The following is a 24,571-nucleotide window of genomic DNA, read 5'->3' as shown; positions in this document are numbered from 1 at the left end:
GCATTTAAAATTGAGTTTCAAACTTGTTATTTTTGTAGTAAATCTTTCAGCAGATGTTCAACTACAAATCCATCAAGTTTTGAAATGTTCTATTTGGGTTTTTTAGTAAAAATCATGTCAGAAATGTTAAAATGAAGCAGTGCTAAAACAGAGTTGTTTACTGCTCACCATCTTGGCTACACCCCCTTCTCAGTAATGCCTTACTAAGTTTATTCTGGTGGCTGCCAAACAAAAGCAATTACTAGAAAATAGAAATATAAGTCTAAACCAACCATTCTTGTAGTAGTGAATATTGCAACAGAAACACAAAAATAGGAATTGGGATCTTTAGAAAAAGGTAGGCAGAAATAACAGAAAAAAGCAAACTGGGGGAACAATAAATGCAGAAAAAATGTTAGAGAGGAGGAATGAGGTTTAAGTGAAGGAAGGAATTGAACAATTTATGTAACACTGCTTTGATTATATGGCACAGTACAATAATTGTAATTTATAATGCTTGTAAATGTGAACTTGTCAATATGGTCTGATTAATTTTATATAAATGCAAGTTTGCCTGCATCATGAGTGATAATTTAATAAAGGTATTTAAAAAATGTACTGCAAGATATCAATTCCAGAACACAAAAAGTCTTAGTGTGAAGGCTTGAACAATCTAAAGTGCTAAGAACTATAGCAAAATTAAAGCGCTTGACAACAATAGGTTAACCAGGAATCCTGAAGAGATGAGATATATTATGACAATATTATAAAAATGTACACAAAGCAAAGGAGTGGGGAAATCAGAGAGAAGCGCAACTGGAAGCATTTTTTGAAAACTTTAAATATTGCAAAGCTTGGCAAAAAAGAAGTTAATTATATGTATATAACCAAGCAACAGAGTAATCTCCAGGAATGGATGGAATTCTCCTAGAGATGTCGAAGTCAGGAGGCTACTGAGAATTTGGAAGGTACTGTTTAAAAATTGTTTTGGGGAGGGTACCTACACTGTGGAAGAAAGCAGTGGTGGTAGCATTACTGACGGAAGGCAAAGACCCTTTGGACCCAGTATCATATAAACCATTTATCGATCTAAACCATGACTAGAAAATGTTTACGTCTATATCAGCTAAGAGAATGGTGAAAATGTTACCAAAACTGACAGATATTTTTATGTGTGTTTGTGTAAGGGAGTTAAACCCACAACGACATTAACAGAGCAATGATGATTCAGAAGTAATTGGAAAATAAAATCTCTATTACTGCTGATCAGTTTGGATGCAGAGAAAGTATTAGATAGGTTTTGCTAGGAATTCATGAGCAGGGAACTCTGGTCCCTGATGAAATCAACCAAAACTAGACATGAGGTAAAGAACAGCCACCCAAGCTAAAGATGACTGCAAAGCCTTCTTTAACTGTGTTGGAAACCTCAGAAACAATGCTCATTTATTTTTTTATTTATTTAACATTTGTTTACCAGGAAAGTCTGACTAGGTCAAAACCCATTTTCAGCGGAGGCCCAGGGAGAAATGCTCCAGACATATCTTTAAAATATGGGAGGAAACCGGAGCACCCACAGGAAACCCCCACAAATGCAGGCAGGACATGCAGACTCCATACAGAAGACACCACAGTCATTAACTGAACCAGAGAACCTCTTGCTGTGAGGTGACGATGCTAACTGCTGCACTGCTGTGCCACCCATCATTTACCATTAGCTCTATGCATTCCTATCACACACTCAGACCCAGAGCACATAGCCAGTCTACTAGCTGATAAACTTGGCTCTAAATTTACCCACCCCTCACATTCTTATATCTCATACTGACTTCCAAAGACCTCCCTCAAATCTCCCCAAAACAAGTATGGAAATGATCATTACAGAATTAATAAATAAGGACATAAGGCAGCCAGTTTGGTATTGTCAAGGACAGATCCTGCCTACCTAACTTGGTCAACGTCTTCGACAAGGTTAATGAAGCAATGGATGAGAGAAAGATCTGTACACATTGCATACTGACACCTCAACAAAGGGGTCTGCCACTTTCCCACACTCAGATATAGTTGATAAACTCACCCAGCTAAATGTAATGCCCTATGTAACTCACTGGAGAGCACACTGGTCCAGTAACTGAACCCAAAATGTTACGGTGGGTGGTTCTACCTCTTTCAAAAGACCTGTGAATAGTGATGTACCCAAAGGTTTAGTCCTAGGGGCACTCCTCCTCATGAAGGTCAAAGCAAATGCTGTGGGGTTATGGCTGACAAAGTTTGCAGATATAAAGGTGATGTCATCAAACTCTCCAGAAAACACAGAGATCCTCCAAGAGGGCTTCTCCCAAACAAATAGCTTGTGTCAAAACTATAGCCTAAAACTGAATGCCAAAAAATCTATAATAGCATCCTTCAGCAAGCATGATGCCCTCTGTACCTATCACAACAACACAACCCTGAAAACTGACCTGGGAATCTATGGAGACGGTGAACTGTCCTTCAGTCATCATGTATCCACTATTGTAAAAGTCTATCTTCATTACTAGGAAGGTTACGGGTTTCCAGGTCTAGGAATTTGCTCATTCCAATCCATTCAGCACTTATTGGGCTGATTATTAAGTATAATGCCCCTTTCAGTATGTACCTGTCCAAACACTTAACACACCGTAATTAACACAACTTGAATGAGCATAATGTTTTTTCACCAAGAAAATCAAGAGTCTAAATCATAAAAGCCACACTAACCATCTCAAAGACCTGTCCTTCTTCATGGTCTTCAGCCAACCCCATCCTTTCAGACACATTTCATATCTGAAAGTCCAGTGGTGACAAACACCCACCCACTCAAGAGATCTTCATTTCCTCAGCAACATAATGAACATGTTGGAGGGAAAGATATGTATAACAGAGACTAGCAATTCTCCAGAATAGTCTTCCTGTCCACAAAGTCAAGTACCTCTCTTACTCTATCAAGTGTGAATGGAGGACAAGAGTCAAATCACTGCACAAAGTTGGGGCATCAAAAGATGGGGAACCACAAAATCACCCTGGTGTAGCACCTTTGTCACTTACTGACAGGCTAACATGTAAATATCTGGGATGGGCTACTCATACTTACAATACTAGGACTCTGGTTATTCATGCATATAATACAAGAGCCACAAACTTCACGGAAATGCATGGATATGCTTCAAAAACTCCTCATGAATCAACCGCCTAGTACCTATGAACCAGTGAACTTAAGGGAAAGGTTAGCAATTTCATTCCCAAACAGTTTGAGAATTAACAAGGGGAAAACATGATGGAAAAAAAACACAAAAATAAAAGTAGGACGTGCTTTTCCTGACAACTTGAGTTTAAAAAGTGGGACCAAGCAAGGAAGCCCTTTTTACATTCTAATTTGCTAAATGTTTAAAGTCTTTATCTAAAAAGATATGAGAAAAAGGTAAGAAAACATAATTACAGGAATGCTTACCAAAGTTGCATGGTACAGCTTAAGCTAATTATGTTTGGTGTGTAAAATTTTAAGCAACAAGGGTTGACAGAAGCCTCAGAATCTAAAGAAATGTGAGCTACCAACAGGGTTGTCTTTGGAGGAAAAAAAATAACCGTTGAGGGCTCTTTTGTTCAGTTGTGTATTGGAAATATTCATTAACATTACTTAATTCTTAAAGCAATGCTGGAGTAGATTTTCAAAACAATGTTATTCATCACATTACTGATTTGTAATGAGTTCATATATGCATCGATAACAATGAAAAAAGAAAATATCACAATAATACTTGGTATTATGCATATGCATTATATATACAATATCCATCATAACTGTACTCTTTAATCTTGTGCATTGAAACATGTTTTCATTTGCAATTCCTACAAATCGACTCATTTAGTCAATCCTTGTATATATTGTTCCCAAATGCACCATTTATTTTTGTGAAAATTATTTCCTCCATCTTTTAATGATCCTCATGTCTATTTCTTTTATTTGTTTTACAGTGCTCAGTATTTCATTCACAACAGGCTTAATGTTTGATTTTCACTTTTGCGTAACTTTTTTTTTTTTTTTACTGCAAGTAATATTAAACTTAATGCTTTACACATATATTGCAGCAAGCTTGCTAAACAGCTTCCTTAAGTTGAAACACACCTGGTTCACTTAACTAGGGATAAGTTTTCCTGATGGTGCACCAATAATAAACTCTCTTAAGAAGGAGGGTCGTAAGAACCATAAAGACATCTAGAAATGCTTTAGTAAAAGTACTCCAAAATCGTACTACACTTCACAGGATTGTCTTCTAAAGTGACCTTTCTGGCATCTAACAAAAAATAAAATACTAAAATTCCAGTCTTCAAGGTTTATTCAAGACCTGTTTAGTGCAGTTTAAATGTTTCAAGTACAGTTCCTTTTTGAGGTTCATAACAGTTCCTTTCCATGTTACCACAGAAGTTAATACCTCTTCATTGACAGTGTTTATTTCCCAAGGAACTTTGCAATGTACCAGAAACATCACAGTGTAAAGAAAACATCTGCTAAATAAAATGTCTGTAAGAAAACAGATGCTAAATAGTATTCATGTACATACATACCTTGTTGAAGGGGACCAAAATACAGGCTTGTAGTCCTGATAAACATATCCCTACACAAAAGTAAAAAAAAGGACACATTCATCATTCAAATTATTTCAAGATTTTTGCAAAGTATAGAAAGAAAACAAAAACAAAGAAATACCTTTTCAAACATTTTGTAGAAAATATCTAACTGATTGGCTTCATATTTCTTATCAAAGGTATAATAGCAATTACTCCAATCTGCCATCACTCCCCAACGAATAAATGCTGCTTTTTGTCTCTCAATGGCCTTTTCTGCAAACTCTTTGGCTGAAATGAAGAAAAGTAACCACCAGCTTAAGATAAAATAAAATATGGTTTTGTTATCACACATTACAGCAATCACAGTGTTGAGCTCTGTTTTATTTCTCTCATGCTTTACTTTTCTGCCCACTCCTGCAAGCAAACCAAAAACTCCTCTAACCTCTTCCATAAAGAAACATTCGTTTGTACCAAAACATTGACTTTTACTACATAAGAAATAACTGCACAGTAAATTCGAATTTTTAGTGATAGGACTTCCATTACTGTGGCACTTGATAAACATTTCCTCCCACAGCTCCTGCCCTAACAGAAAATATTACAAGTATCCATGCAGCACCATCCATGTGCAATATGGCAACCGACACAATTATCAACAAACCCACCTCGGATGAAATGTATCCTTGCAAACGATTTTGAGTGAAATAAAAAGTTAATATGATTCTTCAAGAATATGACACTAAAACTAATGCCAGGCTACCTGAAACTGAGCAGCATCTTACCAATCACTCGGACATACTGCAACACATAATAATGGAAAAACCACTTGCTTAAGTTAAGGCCCAAGAAGAAGCAGCAGAGTCCTGACATGACTTCTCAGAGCAGAGACTAACTGAACTTTAAGACCAATCTAGGCTTCTACAGCCTTCGTATGATTGGAGTACCTGGGGGACTAGAAGGCAGGGACTGTGCAGCCTTCTTGTGGACATAACTTCTTGCATGGACTGAAATCCCTCTAAATCAAAGTAAAATAAAGAAGACTCACAGAATATTGTGGAAATCAGCAAGATATCCCAGACCAATAATTTTCTGCCTGGAAACTTCTACACTGAAAGAACTACTGCAGCATCTGTGGAAGATTGAGTTAGTTTTAAAAGTGCAAGGTATGTGTGTTTTTATAGACCAAGGCTACTTCCAGGAAACTCCTAAACAAAGGACACAATTTCACCCCGTAATAAAGTGTTGTAAAGCTAAGATCTTAGATGTAGATTATCCTGCTACATTGAAGACATTGTTCCCACTGGGCCCAAGATCTTTTAAAGACCCTGGATTGGCACTGCATTCTTTACAACAGGTAGAGCAGCACACTTCAGAAGGGCATGGGTCAGACCAGACCCATTACAACCGTTTGAACACTGCATTCATACGGAAGTATCTAGTAAATGTTTGCAAATTGGATAGCAGATCTGAAAAACGAAGCAGTTGTTTTAGACAAACAGATCATTTGCTTTTATACCTATGAATGCATTCTTTAGTCTGACCAATGGACTTACAGTCTAACTTTAAGGCAAGGGGGGTAATGACTCAATCGTTTTGTTAACATCTGTAACACACCCAAAGAACCTGTTATCTTTGTAAGCTGGGAGCTTTACCTGCATAGAAGTAGATATGAGACAACAGCAGCCACAGAAAGAGGGTGTTACTCCCACCTTGTAGGGCTGTAAAACTCTAAGTAAGTTTCTGAACGCTATTTAAAAATACAGTTACCAAAAAAATTAGACTTTTTTGTTTACTGCTTGATACAGATGTTACTGCTTTATTAATTATGTTGCAGGTATGGTCATGCATGATCCTTCCTAATGTAAAAAAGAGTGAGTTGACTAGAAATTGGCTTATTTTACTAGACTTTGGCCTTCTGCACGTGAAGAAATTTGACATATTTAATCTGTCTAAAGGCACTACAATAATACTGCATGGGTATAGAAAGTTATGGCGAGGGAAACTCAGATCCTCAGCTGGAATGTAAATGGTCTAAACAGACTAGTCAAGCACAACAGTGTTTCTACTAACAATCAGGAAATATAACATAAAATTGGTAGATATGCAAGAGACTCATTGTACCAAAGAAGCTTTTAGTTATTGCAAAAGAAAGGATTCCGACTTTTGGCAGGTTCTGAATACCAACAAGGTAAGAGTAGGGGATAGCAATCCTCATCAATGGACAACTTTTGGACACACTCAAATACAAAGGTTAGGTATGCTGCAATTAAAGGGTTTATTAATGGCTTTTTGTTCACATTGGTATTAATTTACTAACCTACAAGGTTCAATTTGGAAACCTATAAGGCAATCATGTCAGCTCTGACTGGCTTTTCAGAGGGGGTCACTGTCTGGGCAAGGGACATGACTCTAGTCCTGGAGAGCAGGGAAATGGACAAGGGTCCAAGCAGAATTAGATTATCTACACTGTCAAAGACAGCAAAGTACTACCATAAGGAAATGGGTTTAGCTGATATTGGCTCTCAATTGTACCCACCTGCAAGATATGGCTATACATTTTACTCTCATAACAGTAATTTCTGGTTTCCTGGTCTATGATAGATAAAGCCTTTACATATGTAGAACAAATGCAGTACTTCTTTAGCTTATGGCTCAATTATATTTTCTGATAATGCTCCCTTGGTGATTTTTATGTGCCCTAGGAAACACCCAGCCAGAGCTAAAGCAGTGGAGACCTCCTGCTTTAAAACTTCAAGTTGTCCACTCTGCTTAAGGAAGAATATCAAACAAGCTGGATTTTTTTACTCCAGTGCATAGAGTAAATTGGTGTGATTGTATTAGACCTTAGCAGAGATAATTTGTAATGATTTATGTTTTAAAGTTACAGGTGGATAAGAAGTACAACCAAAACCTACACTTAATTAGGGTCCTACAATAATCTTGACAGACTCTTCCACACCAAGAAAGGGAGACTCTAATTTCAGCTAAATGACAGATACAATCTTACTTGGACTACAAATTATTTTATTAATGAATTTTTAGAAACAACCCTTCCCATTGCCCACTGAGGAACCCAAACAGACTGGCAATATATTTAAGACAGCAAAAAGTAGAAAGAATGATATCACAAATACTTACATTACATGATGACCAATTAATAGTACAAATACCAAGTGACATCCTTAACGTCTTCGTGGAATATTTTAAGGCACCTTATACAGCAGATAACCAAACGCCAGAAATAAAAGAACAAGCAGATGGCCTTCTGGATTGGTTACCACTTAAAGCACTTCTCAAAGCATGAGCAGTGACTTTGCTACAAACTATCACATTGTATGAACTGGAAACTGTGATGGCCTCACAAAAAGCAAACAAGCTCCAGGATTAGATGGCTTGCTAGCAGAATTTTGGAAATTCTTAAAGGACAAGGTCACTCCTACAATGCTTCAAATAATGATTGAAGTACTCTCAGGTAATGACCCGGCTGCATCCTGGATGAAAGCAATCATTTTTGTTATCCTGAAACCTGGTAAAGAACCCATCTCCCTCTTCTATTTGACTCATGCCTGTTTTGAACTCTGGTTATAAAACTTTTATGGGTATATTAGCCAATAGGATAGTGGCTGTTCTCCCTTAATACATCTGAACCAGTGTGGAGTTGTCCCTGGCAGGATGACACATGACAATATTATGTATACAAAGTTACTCCTTATGCAAGCACAAAGCATGGCATGTTGATTCATTCTGTCAAATGCTTTCTCTGTGTCAAGACTGTTAAAGAAGATTGTTTCCTACCTAGTTGATTCAAGTATTGCAACAGCTGTATTTTTGGACCACCATGCAATTAAAATCCAAGATATGTTGTTCCCATAATTTCTTATAACTATGGGAACTAGGCAGGGCTACCCTCTTTCATACCTTCTGTTTGCTATTTAGAACCTTTAGCAGACTTAATTAGATCCTCAAAGTTCAAGGGCTGGAAATGGGTTCAGCTAAACCTTAAGCTTTCTCTTTATGTGGATGATATTTTGATTACCCTGACAAATCCAGAAATAGATGGTCTCGGCTCCCTACTGAAATGTTGGCACTTGAAATGTTGAGTACTGAAAAGCTGAAAAAAAGACTGAAAACACAGAAGAGTGAATTTCAAAAACTGTTCTTTTTGCAGACCCCTGAACTTGTATATACTAACTCCGAGATCGCCATGCCTTGAAGAAAGGGAATATTCTGAGAAATGGCATCTCAGATGTGGTATATGTAAGTCCATTCTTTCGACCATTCAATTTCTGTTTCAGGTCTCACTCTAGCTGGTCCCAACATTTCAAATGGTTACTGATATATTCTCTTATTATCAAAAATTTTACATATCTTTGGTACTCCATCAGGATATAAAAATCAATATTATAAAAAACAAAGGCTGTAGAGGTGAAATTATGATCAGTCCCACACTCTACATGCAAGGTTTCCTTTTCTTCAAAATGCTATTAAAGTATTTAGGGTAATGGTATGCTATGCTCAAACCACCCAAGAGACTGATGATCTAAATCTTAAAAATTTGCTTAAGGTTACAAAGAAATACATATCCTCTTGGAAAAATCTATCATTAGAACTTGACCAAAAGGTCAAAGCAGTTCAGCTTTTCATTCTTCCCCATTTATGGTATATATATCAGACATATCTAGCAACACCAACCAAATCTGTTTGGAAAAAGCTGAACCAGATGATTAGTTCATTTATAGGGGGAAAAGGTAGACCAAGAGTATCATGGAAGAAACAGATTCTTAGTATAGAGGCTGGTGGGCTAAGATTACCAGACAGGTACTAGCTGGCAGTCAAATTCTCTGAATTTCAGCGATTGTTTCTTCCTGACTATAACCTGATTTGAAAGCAGATGATAGTAGAAACAGTAAAGCAAGACCCACACACAGAAAGGTGTGATGTTTTTTTCAGTGATCATAGGTAATAAATCAATCCCCCATGGCTGGAATATCTTCAGCAAGATATACATTATATAATGTCCAAGACAACAGAAGATTTAGATATACAAGACTTAGCCACCATATTTGGTAGTGTAGAAGACATTCTTTTGGCAGAGGATGGTAAAACACCCGCCAGTTGTGTACTGGCATAAATTGCTAATTAATGGAGAAACTATGAGATGCAATATTCCTTCACATCTATACCTTATTTTTAAACCAGACTACAGCAACAGGTAACTAAAACTGTTTGGTGTAAGAGGACAAGTAAGCACACTATGGACTTTGTAAACTTGACAACTGCCAGGCAAGGTGTACTGTCATGAAAGGGGCTAATAACTTATCAATATAAAGTTCTTGGTCCACTGAATGCACAAGCAGCTGAAAGTATTAGACTGATCTGGGGAAAAAATCTTAAACAAGCAACTAACTCCAGAAGGATGGGCTTCCACTTTACCATACTTAGGAAGATCCACCAATCTGAGAAAACTCAGGATATTTACGAATATCCACCAAGCTGAGAAATTCAGGATGGATGAAAGTGTCTCCATAAATATTTTTGATATGTTAGTAAGAACTTACCCCACGGCAAACCCATTACGTTGGCAATGAAAAGCTGAAAGCATAGGACACTGGACCCATATTTTCTGGTGCTGCAGTAGACTACAGAATTTTATTCAGCATGTTCATCTATTTATAGTTGAACTATTTGTACAACCTTTGGTTGTAACCAAAGAAATAAACTTCTTAGGCCATTCTCTAGAGCTAAGGATATCTAAAGCTGGTAAGTTGATATTCTCCTTGATTATGTTATTGTGTAAAAAACTGATAACAAGGAGGTGGAAAACCCCAGAACCCCCTAGCTGAATGACTTGATTTCCCCACTTAGGGCAACTATCCAGGAAGAGAACATCATCTCAGACACTTCTCACAATAGAAGTTTCCCTAAAACGTGGGCTCCCTTTATACAATATTTATCTCCTTGTGTTTAAGGTGTTCCTTGTGCATAAGCATACATAGGTAAACTCTAAATATTATATGTAATTTATGATGGATAAAGTGTTAAATCTTGAAGTCCAAAGCAAATCAAAATACTACAGATAGCTCTCATAAGTCCATCAATTACACCAAACAGATGTTTGTTAGCACTTTCAAAAGTGTTTTTAATGTGTTACTGTTTAAAGTGGAAAGAACTTGCAAAAGTTTTTTATTCATATTCATTATCTGGTACAAATGCAGTACCATTTGCGTATTAAATGTTATTTAAAAAAAGGTTTAATGATCAAGTTAGAAAATACATTTCAGCCCCCGCAAGACCCCAATAGCCGCAGAATAAAAATCAAACACAAAGTCCAGTCAGCATGTTTACTCCACTTCTTGCTGTTCATTAGGGGCAAAGTAATTAAGGCATGTACCAAAGCTACAAGTAATAAAGACAGTCACACAGAATGCTAGAATAAGATCTCACAGTTTGGAGACACCATTTCATTTACCCCCATGTCTTTGGGACCCATGTCATGGAGCAGGTCACTTCCCAGTTAATAAACCAAATTAAATTATGTATGCACTGAACACACAGAAAGGCTACTTACTACAAACCTTTATGCTGAGAACAAAAAGTATTATTTTATATTCAAGTACATTAAAACATATGGATTTTATAAAGTATCTTCCTTACAAAAAGCAGATAACTAAGTTTAGAAGTTATTGAGTAAATGTACATTACATACAATGCAAACAGATAAGAAAAGTTAGCAAATCATGAAATTACATTTTCAGCGTCACAATGCCGAGATTCAGAGTTAGAGGACAAATTCATGACTCCACCCACCATGACCTATGTTCAGTTACTGGCAAGGGAAAGTACAGTTGTATAAGTAACTTAACATAACAGTAGATGCTTGAATATATCACTGCTGCAGTAGCCTTAGCTGTATGGGTTATGTCCTGGCAAGACTACAACATCTGACCAGTCTTCTAAAGCCTTGGGCTCCTTCCACATGCACCCAGGCTGCTAGACATACAAGGTCCTAGAGGAGAAAACCATCAGACTAGGTGCTAAAAGCTTCAGGACTCTCTTGCCAATTGAAAAAGGGAGACTATGGTCCTGATAAGGAAGTTAAAGATTGGCATCCTTACCCTGGCATAAACATAACACAGAAAAGAGGGAGGGAATGGCTACTGCAGCAGTAACCTGTTCGATCATCTATTGCTATAAGCAAGTGCATTTACACAACTGCTGTGTGTTCATCATAAAGTACAGTTGTGTACACTTACCATAAATGTAGATGTTCGAGTGTATTCACTGTTGCAGTCATTACAATTGGGTTATCCTGCTGGCAGGCTACCCTCAGTCGGTCTGAATTCCAAAGTCTAGGTCCGGCGTCGGTTGCTGTCACCTCTTCCCTGAAGTCAGTGAGCCAGGGGTATAAAAGATGCAGCCCATGCCAATTTCTTCAGTTTTTCTTGCACCAGATGCCAGGTGCCCCCAAAAGGGTAGGCTTACAAATATGTCAATAAAACATGCATGCACCAAAGTATATATTTTGCCGTCATCTACAAGCAAATACACCACATAGGTTGTATAGAATAGAGAAGTACAGATAAGTTCCAGCAAAGACATGGGGGATGGCAGGTGGGTAACCTGGACTGCAGCAGTGAATACACTCGAACATCTACATTTATGGTAAGTGTACACAACTGTACTATGTTCTTTGTGTTTCACTGTTGCAGTCATTACAGTTGGGTTGAATTCCAAAGCTAAGGTTGGGAGACTGGAGCTAAATAGCATTAGGAGTGGCTATTAGGCCCTGCAGAACTGCAGTGGCAAAACCTGCCCTGGATTTAGAGTAGAGTGGTAAGTGATAGTGCTTTGTGAAGGTGTGCACTGAACTCCAAGTAGCAGCCTCTAAAATGTCTTTGGTTGGTACTCCCCTAAGGAAGGCTGCTGAAGTGGCTGCTGCTCTGGTTGAATGTGGCCTAATGCCCTTAGGTACTGGCTTGCCATGTTGAGAATAGCAGAAATGAATGCAGTGGCCTATCCAGTTTGAAATAGTCTGCTTTGAGATCCCTTTCCTTGTGATCCTGCAGCATATGCCACTAGCAATTGCTCTGTCTTTCTGAAAACTTTGGTTCTGTCCAAGTAGAATCTAAGCTGTGTACGTCCAAAGAATGCAGAATTCTCTCCCCCTTATTCTGTGGGTTTGGATAAAAGGTAGGCAGATGAATAGTTTCGTTAAGGGCCACACTGGACACTACCTTGGGCATAAATGTCGGGTTTGTCCACAGAGAAACCCTGTCTGGATAAAAAATGATGAAAGGCTCCACAGCCATGAGTGCCTGTAGCTCTGAGATCCGTCTTGCAGATGTTATTGCTAGGAGCAGAGCTAGGAGCAGAGCTGTTTTCCAAGATATAAACTTCATATCAGCTGTAGCGGCTGGCTCAAAAGGAGGCAGGGTGAGTTTTTCCAAGACATAACTGAGGTCCCATGCAGGTATTGGTGATCTCCTTGGAGGCCTTAAATTTTTGGTCCCTCTGAGGTACTGCCTTAATAAAGGATGAGAAAAGATTGGTGGCTCTGTATTGTAATGAGCTAAAATGGCAGAGGCATGAATTTTTATAGATGAAAAGGATAGGCCTTTGTTCAGCATCTCAGTCAAGTATTACAAAATCTGAGGAATGTTTGGTACAGCAGTGTCAATTCCTTGTGCCTGGTTCCAAGCACAAAATCTCTTCCATTTTCCAGCATAGGATTTTCTAATACTAGGCCTCCTGGCCTCCAAAATGACATCCATCACCGCCTGAGTGAGAGGTGTGTTTTGCATGACTACATTATCCACCATGCTGCCAGATTTAAGGTCTTGAGTTGGCTGTGCAGGATCTGATTGTTGTGCTGGGACAGTAGATGAGGTACTTGAGGTAAGGTCCAGGCTGGGTATTGAGACAAGTTCCTTAGGATTAGATACCAGTGTTGGCGAGGCCAGTCTGGGGCAATCAGAATCTTTTTTGGCTTCTCCTGTCTGACCTTTAGGAGTACCTTGGGGAGGAGAGGGAGAGGAGGAAAGGCATATACTGTTAAGTTTTTCCAGCTGAAAGATAGAGCATCCACTTTCCATGCTTGTCTGTGATAAGTCCTTGTGCAGAATCTCTTTAATTGGCAGTTTTGAGGTGATGCAAATAGATCTATGTCCGGGCATCTCATTTTCTTGTTACCATGCTGAAGACTTGCGGATCCAATTTCCCCTCGTGGGGATCCATGAGGTTTCTGCTTAGTTCGTCTGCCAGAGTATTTACCTTTCCTGGCACGAATTGTGCCTGCAGATGTACTTGGTAAGTCAATGCTGTGTCCCACAAAGTCATGGCTAGTCTGCAAAGGGGGTAAGAATGAGTGCCTCCCTGCTTGTTTATGTACCACATGACCGTGGTATTGTCTATCTTTACCAGTAGTTTTCCCGGATGAAGTAGGTCCTTGAAGGCTGTCAGGGCATTTTGAACAGCTAGCATCTCTTTTTGATTGATATGTAGATGCATTTGGTTTGCGGACCATGTGCCTTGAATACATCTTCCTGCCATGTGGGCTCCCTCAGGCATAATCCGATGCATCCATTGTTAAAGTCTGGCTGGCTGGGGGTAGAGTGAATGGCTGTCCCTTGTTCTGGTGACAGGCCTTCGCCCACCATCGAAACTCCTGTTGCAGGCAGGGAATGAGAGTAACTATTGTTTCCAGGCTGTGGCAATGTTGAGTCCAGTCACATTTTAGGTACCATTGAAGTTTCCTCATATGCAATCTTGCATATGGAATTAGTAGAATGCAGGATGCCATGAAGCCCAAAGCCTGCAGAATTTTTCTTGCAGATAACTGGGCCTTTGTTGCCAACAGGTTGAAATAGGTAGTCAGTTGCCTTTGTTTGTCTGGCGTGAGATAAGCCATCTTGGCAGTTGTATTTAAGCTTGCACCCAGGAATATTATCTCTTGAGAGGGTACTAGTTTTGATTTTTGTTCATTGACTGTGTACCCTAGGCATGGTAGTAATCTCTTTACGAATGCCAGATGCTGTAGTAGAATGTCCTTGTTCTCTGCTTGGATGAGGCAGTCGTCCAAATAAGGATATATTTGTATTCCTCTTTGTCTGCAGTATGCAATTACTGGTGCCAGGCACTTTGTGAAGACCCTGGGCACAGTAGATAAGCCAAAGGGCAGTGCAGAGAATTGGTAATGCATTAAGCCAGCCTTGAATCTGAGGTATCTTCTGCATGTTTGTCTGATTGGGACATGCAGGTATGCCTCTTTTAGATCTAAAGTCACAAGCCAAGCCTTCTTGTCCAACATGGGCAGAAGCTGCAGTAGAGTCAACATTTTGAATTTTGGAATATCCAGATATGTGTTTAGAATAGATAGGTCCAGTATTGGTCTCCAGGCTTTGTCCTTTCTGGGTACCAAGAACAGTCTTGAATAGAATCCTTGTTCCTGCTCTTGCTCTGGCACTTGTTGAATAGCCCTCATGTCCATGAGGGATGAAACTTGTTTTTGTGCCTCTGCCCATTGATTGCGTGGCAGGTTTGGCATACCGTTTAGTCTTGGCAGGGTGTGAAAGTGGAACCTGTAGCCTTGTGAAACTATATTTAGAACCCATTTCTCCTGGGTGATCATGTGCCAATTTTGTGAAAAAAGTGCTAGTTTTCCCCCCAAAGGGGCTGCCAAAAGATAAGTGGTTGGTGCTGGAAGGGGAAAGTCATTGAAACTGTTTCCTGTATGGCTGTGATTTTTCCTCTCTGCTCTTGGAGGTAGAAGCATCCCATTGTTTAGGCCTGTATGAGCCCTGGGGCTGTGATCTGCCTCTGGGGCATCTGTATCTGCCTCTTTGTGGTCTGACACTGGAAAGGACCAATTCTTTGTAGGCCAGTTTCTGCTAAATCTGGGAGGCTGTACCTGTAGGAAATCCTTGACTGTTTGCATAGATTTAGCTTTGTCCTCCATTTTCTTCATCACCTCTTCTGCTTTAACACCAAACAAAGTATCATGCTGTAAAGGAGCATCTAATAGTTTTGCTTTAACATGATCAGGCAGATTTTGTTCTTTTAACCAAGCATGCCTCCTAATGACAGAATCTGTAACAACGGCCCTGCAGGTGGCCTCTAGAGAATCAAAACCACATTGCAAAGTATGCTTTCCAACTTGTTCAGCTGTATGCAATAAATCCTGCATTTCTTTGTTGTCTGCACATTCTGTATTTGCTGACATTTTCTGTTTGAGCAAAGACATAAGATATTGCTGATATTTAAGCATATGAAATTGGGAATTTAAGGCTCTTACAGCCAAGGTAGCACAGGTATAAATATTTTTGCCGAATCTGTCTGCAGCCCTAGAAACCCCTATCAGAGGGGATAGGGTTTTTAGCAGTAGAAGCCTTGACCCCTTTGGGACCCTGAGAGATGGTTTCTGGGTCAGCAGCAGGGTTTTTATAAAGAAATTTATGTGAATCAGGAACCCTATAGTATCTGTCTGGCTTAACATGGGCTGGTGGTGAAGAGTCTGGAGAAAGACTGGACTCTGAAAATACATCATCTACAATGTCTAAAACAGGCAAAATAGCAAGGGGCCTGTGCTGAGGCAATAAAAGGAAGTCTCTGAGCCTTTTCTTGGATTCTGAGTAATCTTGGCTCTCCCAGTGGAAATGCTCCCTCATAGTATGCAGTGTCTCTCCAAAAGAATAATCCTCAGGAGGAGAGGCTGAAGGAATAGATTCTTCAGCATCAGAATCCTCAAAGGGAGGAAAGGAGTAATCATGTTCAGAGGAGGAATCAGAGGAAATGGAAACCTGGTCTGAAGATTCATATTCTAACTCTTGCCTAGGCCTCTTATCAGGAGGGGGATGGGAAACCCTGATCAAAGTAATTAGGTTTTCGGCCATTTTAAGCATCTGTTTTTTTAAGCATGGAGGCCTGTCCAGGTGAATGCTATACTTGTTTCTTTGTCTTTAGAGCTGCTTTAGTCTTTGTCTTAGAAGCTGAAGTAGGTTTCACATATAACTGTGTAGGCCTGAAAACACCCTCAGAAGCCGATGCCTGCTCAGCGGCTCCGGACCCATCTGAGGGAATAGTTTCCGAGTGTCCAATACCTTGAGTTTCCAGAGGCCTAGTTGGCTCTATGTGGGAGTCGGAAGCAGCCTGTGGCTCTGAGGTAGCGGGCGTCAGGGGCTGCGAAAGTGCCTCACTGAGAACCGGCAAACCGGCGACAGGCCTAGCAGAAGCCTCGTCGTCGGTTTTGGATCTCGGATGCCTGTCCCTTTCTTTACATTTTTATATACTCCGGTAGTCGGCTGATCCAACGGCATTATATAATTATATATTCTGCCAAAGTAATAGAATGCAAAATTGTACCGACGCTCAACAGTGCATTGGTTAAATCTAGCACAAAACCGACAACTAGCAACGTTATGAACAGGGCCTAGGCAAGGAATACAGTAAGAATGAAATTCCTTATGAGGTATTTGCTTCCCACAAGAAATACAATTATTAACTTTTTCTGACATCGGTCTGGAGCAAGAAAAAAGTTTCCCCAACGGGTTACTTAGATTTAATGGACTTTGGATCTGAAATTCAAATTTGAAAAAACTCAGGAGTCGGCCGACCGGCACTTGCGAAATGCTTTTGCTTCGGGTACCGCAAGGCAAGAAAGACTGAAGAAAATGGCGTCGGCCGCATCTTTTATACCCCTGGTGCATTGACGTCAGGGAAGAGGCGACAGCAACCGACGCCGGACCTAGACTTTGGAATTCAGACTGACTGAGGGTAGCCTGCCAGCAGGATAACCCAATTGTAATGACTGCAGCAGTGAAACACGAAGAACATTCACTATTACAGTAACCTTAGCTGATGGTTATAACGACAAAGCTTAGTTTGGGAGGAGGAAGGATGAATGTCAAGGAGCCCGTGGAGAATGGTCCAAGCAAAGGCTGTTCTAGACCTGGAGAAGAAATCTAATCTGTAATGCTTTGTGAAAAAATATAAGAAAACCAAGTAGCTGCCTCTAGAATGCTTCTAGAGTCCACCACTTTCCAAAAAACATAGAAGCCAAGGCCTTTGTACAATGAGCCTTGACCTTGCCTGGAAGTGTCTTTTTAATGGAAAGAACAAAAAGAAATAGCAAGAGACAACTATCTGGAAATAGTCTGTTTTGACATAAGTTGCCGTGTTTTCTTTCCTTCATGGGTTTAGATCTGTCATGATACCGGATCTGCCTGTGCACATCAGGAGTATGAAGAATCCTTTCTCCCTAATTTTTAGGTTCTGAAAAGAAGACGGGGAAATGGATGATCTGGCTTAATGTAAACTCTGAACCGCTTTAGGCATAAATGATAGACTTTTTTTCAAAAAATCCCTGTCCTTTTGAAATGCAAACTAGGGTTTGGTCATTATAAGAGCTTGCATCTTGGATACTCGTCTTGTAGATGTCAGATCGTTCAGTAATACTGACATCTAAAAGACGAACAACAAATCAACACAATGAGGTGGTTCACAAGGAAATAAAGTTAACTTTTCCAACAAAAAGTTAAACTCCCAGGTACGTGCCACCTGTTTTCTAGATGACTGCATATATAAAATCCCTTTCAACAGCAGCTTGACCAAAGACTGTGATAAAAGTGGAGGATCCATGGGCAGGCATACTAAAATGGCCAAGAAATGTGCCTTGCTAGAAGAATATGAAAAGTCAAAGGTTAACAACTTGCACAAATATTGCAAAACAAGATGTACAGAAACCCTGAATGAGCCCTAGTTCTTAGTTTGGTACCAACTAGCAAACCTTCTCCATCTACAATATACGATTTCCTAATAGCATAGTTCTTTGCCTCCTTTAACACCTGATGCATGTCCTCAGAGAAAAGGTGCCTAAAAGGTATCAAAACTGAATCATCCAGTCAGCTGTAGTTGAAGAATGGGATGCATCAAACACCCCTTGTCTTACATAAGTAAGTGTGAGGAAGCTAGAAGTAATTGCTCTTGGCCACTTCCATAAGAAGGGAGAATTACTGTTGCCTGGGCCAAAAGGAAGTCTTCACAACAACGTTTGGAGTGTCCCTCTGGATTATCAGTAGAAAAGGTAGAAACACATACAGGAACATTCCCGTTCAAGGGAATAACATATCCATTTTCCAGGCCTGTTTGCAAGGAATCCTGGAACAGCTCTCTATTTTGGAAAAAACACAGAAAATCTACTGGAGGAGTACTCCACAACTTGATCAATTCCTGGAAGACCCCTTTCTTAAATTTCCATTCATGAGGGTCTGGCCAGGTCCTAGTCAGCTTGTCTGCCCCAACATGTTGCTCTTGACAGAATATAAGAAGCTTATATGGTTAAACAGTGCTGAATTGTTATATCCCAGGCTATCACAGCCAGCCTGCAGAGGTGAAGGATCTGGTACCCTCCTGTTCATAGGTTCATAGGTTCATAGGTTTATACTAGGCTATCTGCCCTAAGGCATTTATAAGCCTAGCCCAAATTATTGTGGCTTACGCCACCTCTTATATGAAAAAATACTGTGCCCATTAGTTTGTTGTGCCTCTGTCCAGCAGTGACACAGAGATGATTCCTGGGGTAAACCTACGATCTCCCATCCACAGGTCTAGATTTCTCTTGAACAGAGTCAGCGAGGTGCTCTGCCTCACATGGACCGGGATTTTATTCCACAGCATAGGGAGTCTCTGAGTGATAAATCTATCCCTCCAGCACGTCCTATTTATATCCGTGCTAAGGTTTAAGTCGCTTTTTTGAGGTGGAGCATGTCCATTAATTCCGGGTTGGACATGGCCTTGTATGTCAGGCACATGTCACCTCTGAGCAGACGGTATGCGACTGAATAGAGCTGGAGTTTCTTCAATCTGGCAACATATGACAGATTTTGGAGTCCCTTTATCCTTTTGGTGAGGAACTTTTGGGGTCTCTCCAATTGCTGCAGATGTCGGGTGAGATACATCCCGAATGGGGCATTGTACTCGATGATCATTGGTCTGATAAGTGAAGAGTACAGGGGAACAATGACCTCACTAGATCTGGATGTGAATCCCTTCATGATCAGGTGGGCAATGTAGAAGGTCTTTCTAACCACTTTAGCAATGTGAGTGTCAAAAGAAAGGCCACTGTCAACCTGGGTCCCCAGGTCCCTGATAACCTCTTCTGTGCTTAGTGGATTGCCACCTATATGGTAGCTTGGGGTTACCTTGTTTTTCCCGAAGGGTATGACTATACATTTTTTGGCGTTTAACTTCAGGCCATGGCTCTGGCACCAGCTATCTGTTTCCGTGAGTCCCTTCTGAAGGATATCCGTGTCCGATGCACTTTCCACTATGGCGCCCAGTTTGCAGTCGTCTGCAAACTTTGTCAGCCAAAGTCCTCCCATGTTGGCCTGTACTTCTGAGAAGTAGATGCCAAACAATAGGGGCCAAGGACCGAGCCCTGTGGGACACCACTTGTGACCGGCTTGGAGTCTGACACAGCGCCAGCAACTCTAACCCTGTGGGTTCTGTCCTTAAGCCAGTTTGCAACCCATCTTGTGACATATGGGTTTACATTTAAGCTGGTAAGTTTTTCTACAATACCCGAGTGGGGTATTGTGTCGAAAGCCTTGCAAGGTCAAGGTAGGCTGTATGGACTGCCTTTCCCTCATCAATGGCCTTGGTGACTGTTTCAAGAAGTCAACCAAGTTCAAAAGGCATGATCTTCCCTTGACAAAGCCAAACTGGGTCGGGTCCAATGTCTGCAAGTCCCTATATCTTTGTTTATGAGCTCCATTATGATCCTCTCCATAGCTTTGCAGACTAGACTTGTTAAGCTTATGGGGCGGTAATTACCAGGGTCCGTAGAGGCACCGCCTTTGTGGAGTGGGACCACAGTTGCCGACGCCACTCCTTGGGCACGTATCCTGTGGTAAGGCTGAGATTAAACAGCTGCCTTATGTGCGGTTTAATTCCTCATTTAGCTCGTGTAGCACACAGCCGGGGACACCATCCGTCCCATTGATGCTGTGTTTTAGCTTTAGAGAGAGCAGCTTTCACCTGCGCATTTGAGATGTCCGGGAGGCTACACTCGGCTGGGATAGTTATCTCTCCTTTAGGGGAGAGGGGTGAAGTTTGCACTGAACCTGTCTGCCAGTATGTTGGCAATGTCTGTGGGTTCAGTGATTTTTGTATCATTTTGGACTAATTCTGAGCATATCTGGGAGTTTCCACCCAGGTTCCTAACATAGCTGAAAAAGGCCTTATGATTGTCCTTTGAATCCATGGCAATTTTTCTCTCAAAATTGGCCTTAGTTGATTTTATGAGTGCTCGTATTTTTTACTAATAATGATCAGGGTGACTTCCCTTTTATGGATTTTGTTCTATCATGTAATAGCTTTCTCCTCTTATTGTAAAGTTTGTTAATGGCTGGGGTCCACCAGACTGGACGTTTGCCCTTTGTGGAAAGAGTCTTGGTTTTATTTGGGATTGCCTGATCCATGCAGTCCTGGAGGTGTTCATAGAAGGCATTTGTAAGGGCTTCCGCAGCTTGGGTTGTGGTTTCCTCTGGCTCAGGGGCCTTGAAGGATACCACACCAGTCTTGAGTAGTGTGAAGTTTGCTTTAGAGAAGTTCTTCACTATGGTCTTTTGCTTGGGGTGGGGGGATGTGGATTTCCAGTGAGATTAGTTTATGATCAGATCTCACCAATGAGGGATATACTTCGGTGTGGAGCATTTTGTCCCCATGTTTGTGACAATGAGATCTAGTATATTTTCTCCTCTCGTGGGAACAGTGACTAGCTGTTCCATGGCATTTGAATTTATGAACTCCAGGAACCGTTGGGCTAGAAAGTTAGGGCTTGAGTAATGTTCCCAGTCTATATTCGGTAGTTGAAGTCACCCAATATGATGGTGTTTGGAGATACATTTATACCCTCCAGTGTCTTCAGGAAGGCTGTGTGGGGTTCCTGAGTTTGAGAGGGTGGCCTGTAGCATGCTACAATTTGTAGAGCAGTTTTGCCTATGGTTAGTTGCACCTGGATGGTTTCCGAAGCTTGATGCGTTGCCACCAACCTGGAGGTGTGAGTATCCTTTATGAATATGGATACACCCCTCCTTTTGTGGTGTGGTCCGGGTTTTGGGGCGGAACGCATGATATGAGGTAAAACCTAATAGTGCCAGGGTGCTCTCAGGAGCCTTGAACCAGGTTTCAGTTACAGCACAGACATCGATGTTCTCCATACTGAGAAGGGCCTCGAGTGCGTGCATTTTGAGATTTAGACTTCTGGCATTGAGCAGCATTACCCTCAGTTTCTTCCCATTTTTGTTTTCTAGGGTGGTAGGTTTAGAATTTGAGCCTTGCCTAAAAAAGGCACTATGGGGGTGGCAAGAGCCTTAGCCAATATCCGGAATCCCAGAGGTGACAGGTGCAAGCCGTCCCTTGTGAAGCAGCGTGGCTTGTCAAGCATGTCATCCCAGGCAGACAGACACTGGATCCCCTTTGAATGACACCAGACATTAAGCCAATTGTTAAAGCTGATCATCTTGTCTCTATATTGTGGCATCATTCTTGGTGAAGGAAGGATACTGCTCAGGGTTAGGGTCATACCTGCCTGGGCTACATAATCAGAGAGCTCCTCTATGTCTCTTTTCATGTAGTCCAGGGAGGTACGTCTCAGGTCGTTCACACCAGCATGGACAATGACTGTGTCATATTTGTACTTGCCATGGAGTGACCCGAGTGCTTGTGTTATGTGGCGGATTCTAGCGCCCGATAGGCAGCTTACTGTGACCCTCTCCTTGTTCAGCCTGGTGAGTGGGACGTCAGTGTGTCTGACTATGGAGTCACCTATGGTTCATGTACCACATCACTGTGATGTCATCTGTGATCACTTGAAGGGGATGTGAAAACACAAATGATGGACAGAACTGAAAGCATGACTAAAAGCAAATATATTTTTTATACTGGCATGCTTTGGTCCGTCCTGTTTGTTCCATAGACCATGCATTTTATTCCCACAGGCACAAGGGAAGGGAAAGGAAGATTTGGATTCAAGACTGTTTGGTCTCTCCAGCAAAACAATTCTCTCTTCACAAAGACCAACACTTTAATCTTAAATGTAAAGGGGTGAAAAAGTAAGTAGTCTAAACAAGGAAAAATGTGAAAACCATGTACAATGGTGTGAAATGTTTAAGCAGGAAGTATTAGAAATACTTTCCCTTTACATCAGCTGCTGATGAAGGTGCAGAGGTTTTGACACACAATGCTTGTGATCTTTTGGGCATTGTTCATCAAAGGTCTGCCTTTCACTTTACAACTGATTCCTATCCCAGAGACTTCCCATACTGTGGAACAGGCTACCCATCTATGTCAAGCAAAGTTCTTCATTAGCACTCTTCAAGAAAAATCTTGATGAGTGGATGGGAAATAGGATATACACCCATGGGGATCACTTCTGTGTCTCTGCTCGAAAGTGGCACAGGAAAATAACTTTCTTGGGTGGCATAAGCCAGGTAACCTTGTTGGCTAGGCTTATGTAGGCCTTCCGGCCGATAGCCTAGTACCTACCTATGATCAAAAAAGATGTAACTAGCAAATAAAGCTAGCTGGTTCTGTCTAATGATCTGGTGTCATGAACAGCAAAAGTCTTTTCTACTTTTAAACAGTAGCAAACTGCTTACCTTTATATATATCTATAAACACACACACACACACTCTCACACACTCACACACTCACACACTCAAACACTCACTATAGTGCAGTTTTGACCACAAATGCAACAGCAGCATTTTAATAATGGTATCTGCAGAACAGCCATCAGGATTGAGCAATTGTGCCCCAAAGACTTTGCAACTGAGGTTGCTGCACCCTTCACTCCACCCTAGCTAAATTACTGCTGCTCAAATGACTGGCTAAGGCATTCCTTCAACCAGTCTGTTATAATAGGTGCCACCAACATGGACTGCAAAATGTAAATGAAGTTTAAGAAATGTGAAATGGATTAACCAGGAATATATGGAGATTTCTTGACAAGCTATTGGAATGATGCTGCCATTTGCCACCACTTACACTGTGCGAGTCAGGTTTTTTCTTACTTAACTGAAATTAAGAGCAAATTGAAAACTGTAGAACAGGAAGTGAGAGTTTTGTCTGTCAACTGTTCCATACCTCCCAACCTGGAAACATCAAAAATCTGGACAAGGCCCATGAAAAATAGGTACAAATCTGTATGCTGATTAACATCAAATTTGCATACATAATTGTGTAACTCCGCCCACTCCAATGGAATTGTGGGATACCAACTTTCAAACACAAACTAAAGAACAGACAACCAAAATATGGCACCAGAGTCCCCCTGCAGCCATTCCAATGTCCCATTGCCTATTTCGCCCCATTTACCATAAGCACTAATATGTGCATACTGCTTTACTTCTACAATAATTATTTGGATTTTATTTTTACATTTTATAGCACAATGCACAAACACTAAGACACCTGCTAAACAAAGCAATATGTCTCACAATGAAAATAGACTTGGCATTAAAACTTCTCTGCCACTGAAATTCACATTCATTAAAACAGCACTGAAACCCACACACCACATCCAAAGAAAAGGCATCTAACCAGTGGTGGATAAAGATTACCTTTGGGCTGTTTTCAAATCATTGGTCCCTTGCACACAAAACGAGAAACATACATGTGTTCTTTGATACACCTTCCTGACTTTATTGAATAATATTCCTTGTATAATACAGCACACTTGTTAGAGTGCATTTTAAACTTATAGTTTGAACATTTTTCCATTAGACAATGAAAAAAAATGCATGAACCAATAATGACAAAACTGCCCAGTTCAGAAATAGGCATCTTGCACAGCTTCTCACACTTATTTTTAATTTCCATTTTTTTTTGGGGGGGGGTCAAACATTTTGGAAAGTTGTGAGAATAAAATGATCCGTTACCACAATGCATTTCACTGCCAAGTCTTGAACCCAGGACCCTGTGCACTACAGTCAGAGCAACATACCACTATGC

At 40.6% G+C, this 24,571-nt stretch overlaps 1 protein-coding gene across 1 annotated transcript in view; it reads right to left on the bottom strand.

Moving 5' to 3' along the window:
- The window catches only part of IARS2 (isoleucyl-tRNA synthetase 2, mitochondrial), a 1,410,425-nt gene that overhangs the window by 1,211,846 nt on the left and 174,008 nt on the right, over positions 1-24,571 (bottom strand). Inside the window, exons 4-5 of the mRNA XM_044061644.1 lie at positions 4,703-4,851; positions 4,561-4,610 (exon numbers count right to left, since the gene is read on the bottom strand). Coding sequence (XP_043917579.1) covers positions 4,561-4,610; positions 4,703-4,851 — 199 coding nt within the window. The remainder of the gene's footprint in view (positions 1-4,560; positions 4,611-4,702; positions 4,852-24,571) is intronic.

The sequence above is a fragment of the Protopterus annectens genome, chromosome 1.part0, assembly GCF_019279795.1.
Source record: "Protopterus annectens isolate FY-2018-M chromosome 1.part0, PAN1.0, whole genome shotgun sequence".
In the NCBI taxonomy this organism is placed as follows: Eukaryota; Metazoa; Chordata; order Ceratodontiformes; family Protopteridae; genus Protopterus; species Protopterus annectens.
Note: the sequence above shows the minus strand (reverse complement) of the source record. Positions and strands in the feature narration are given on the sequence as shown.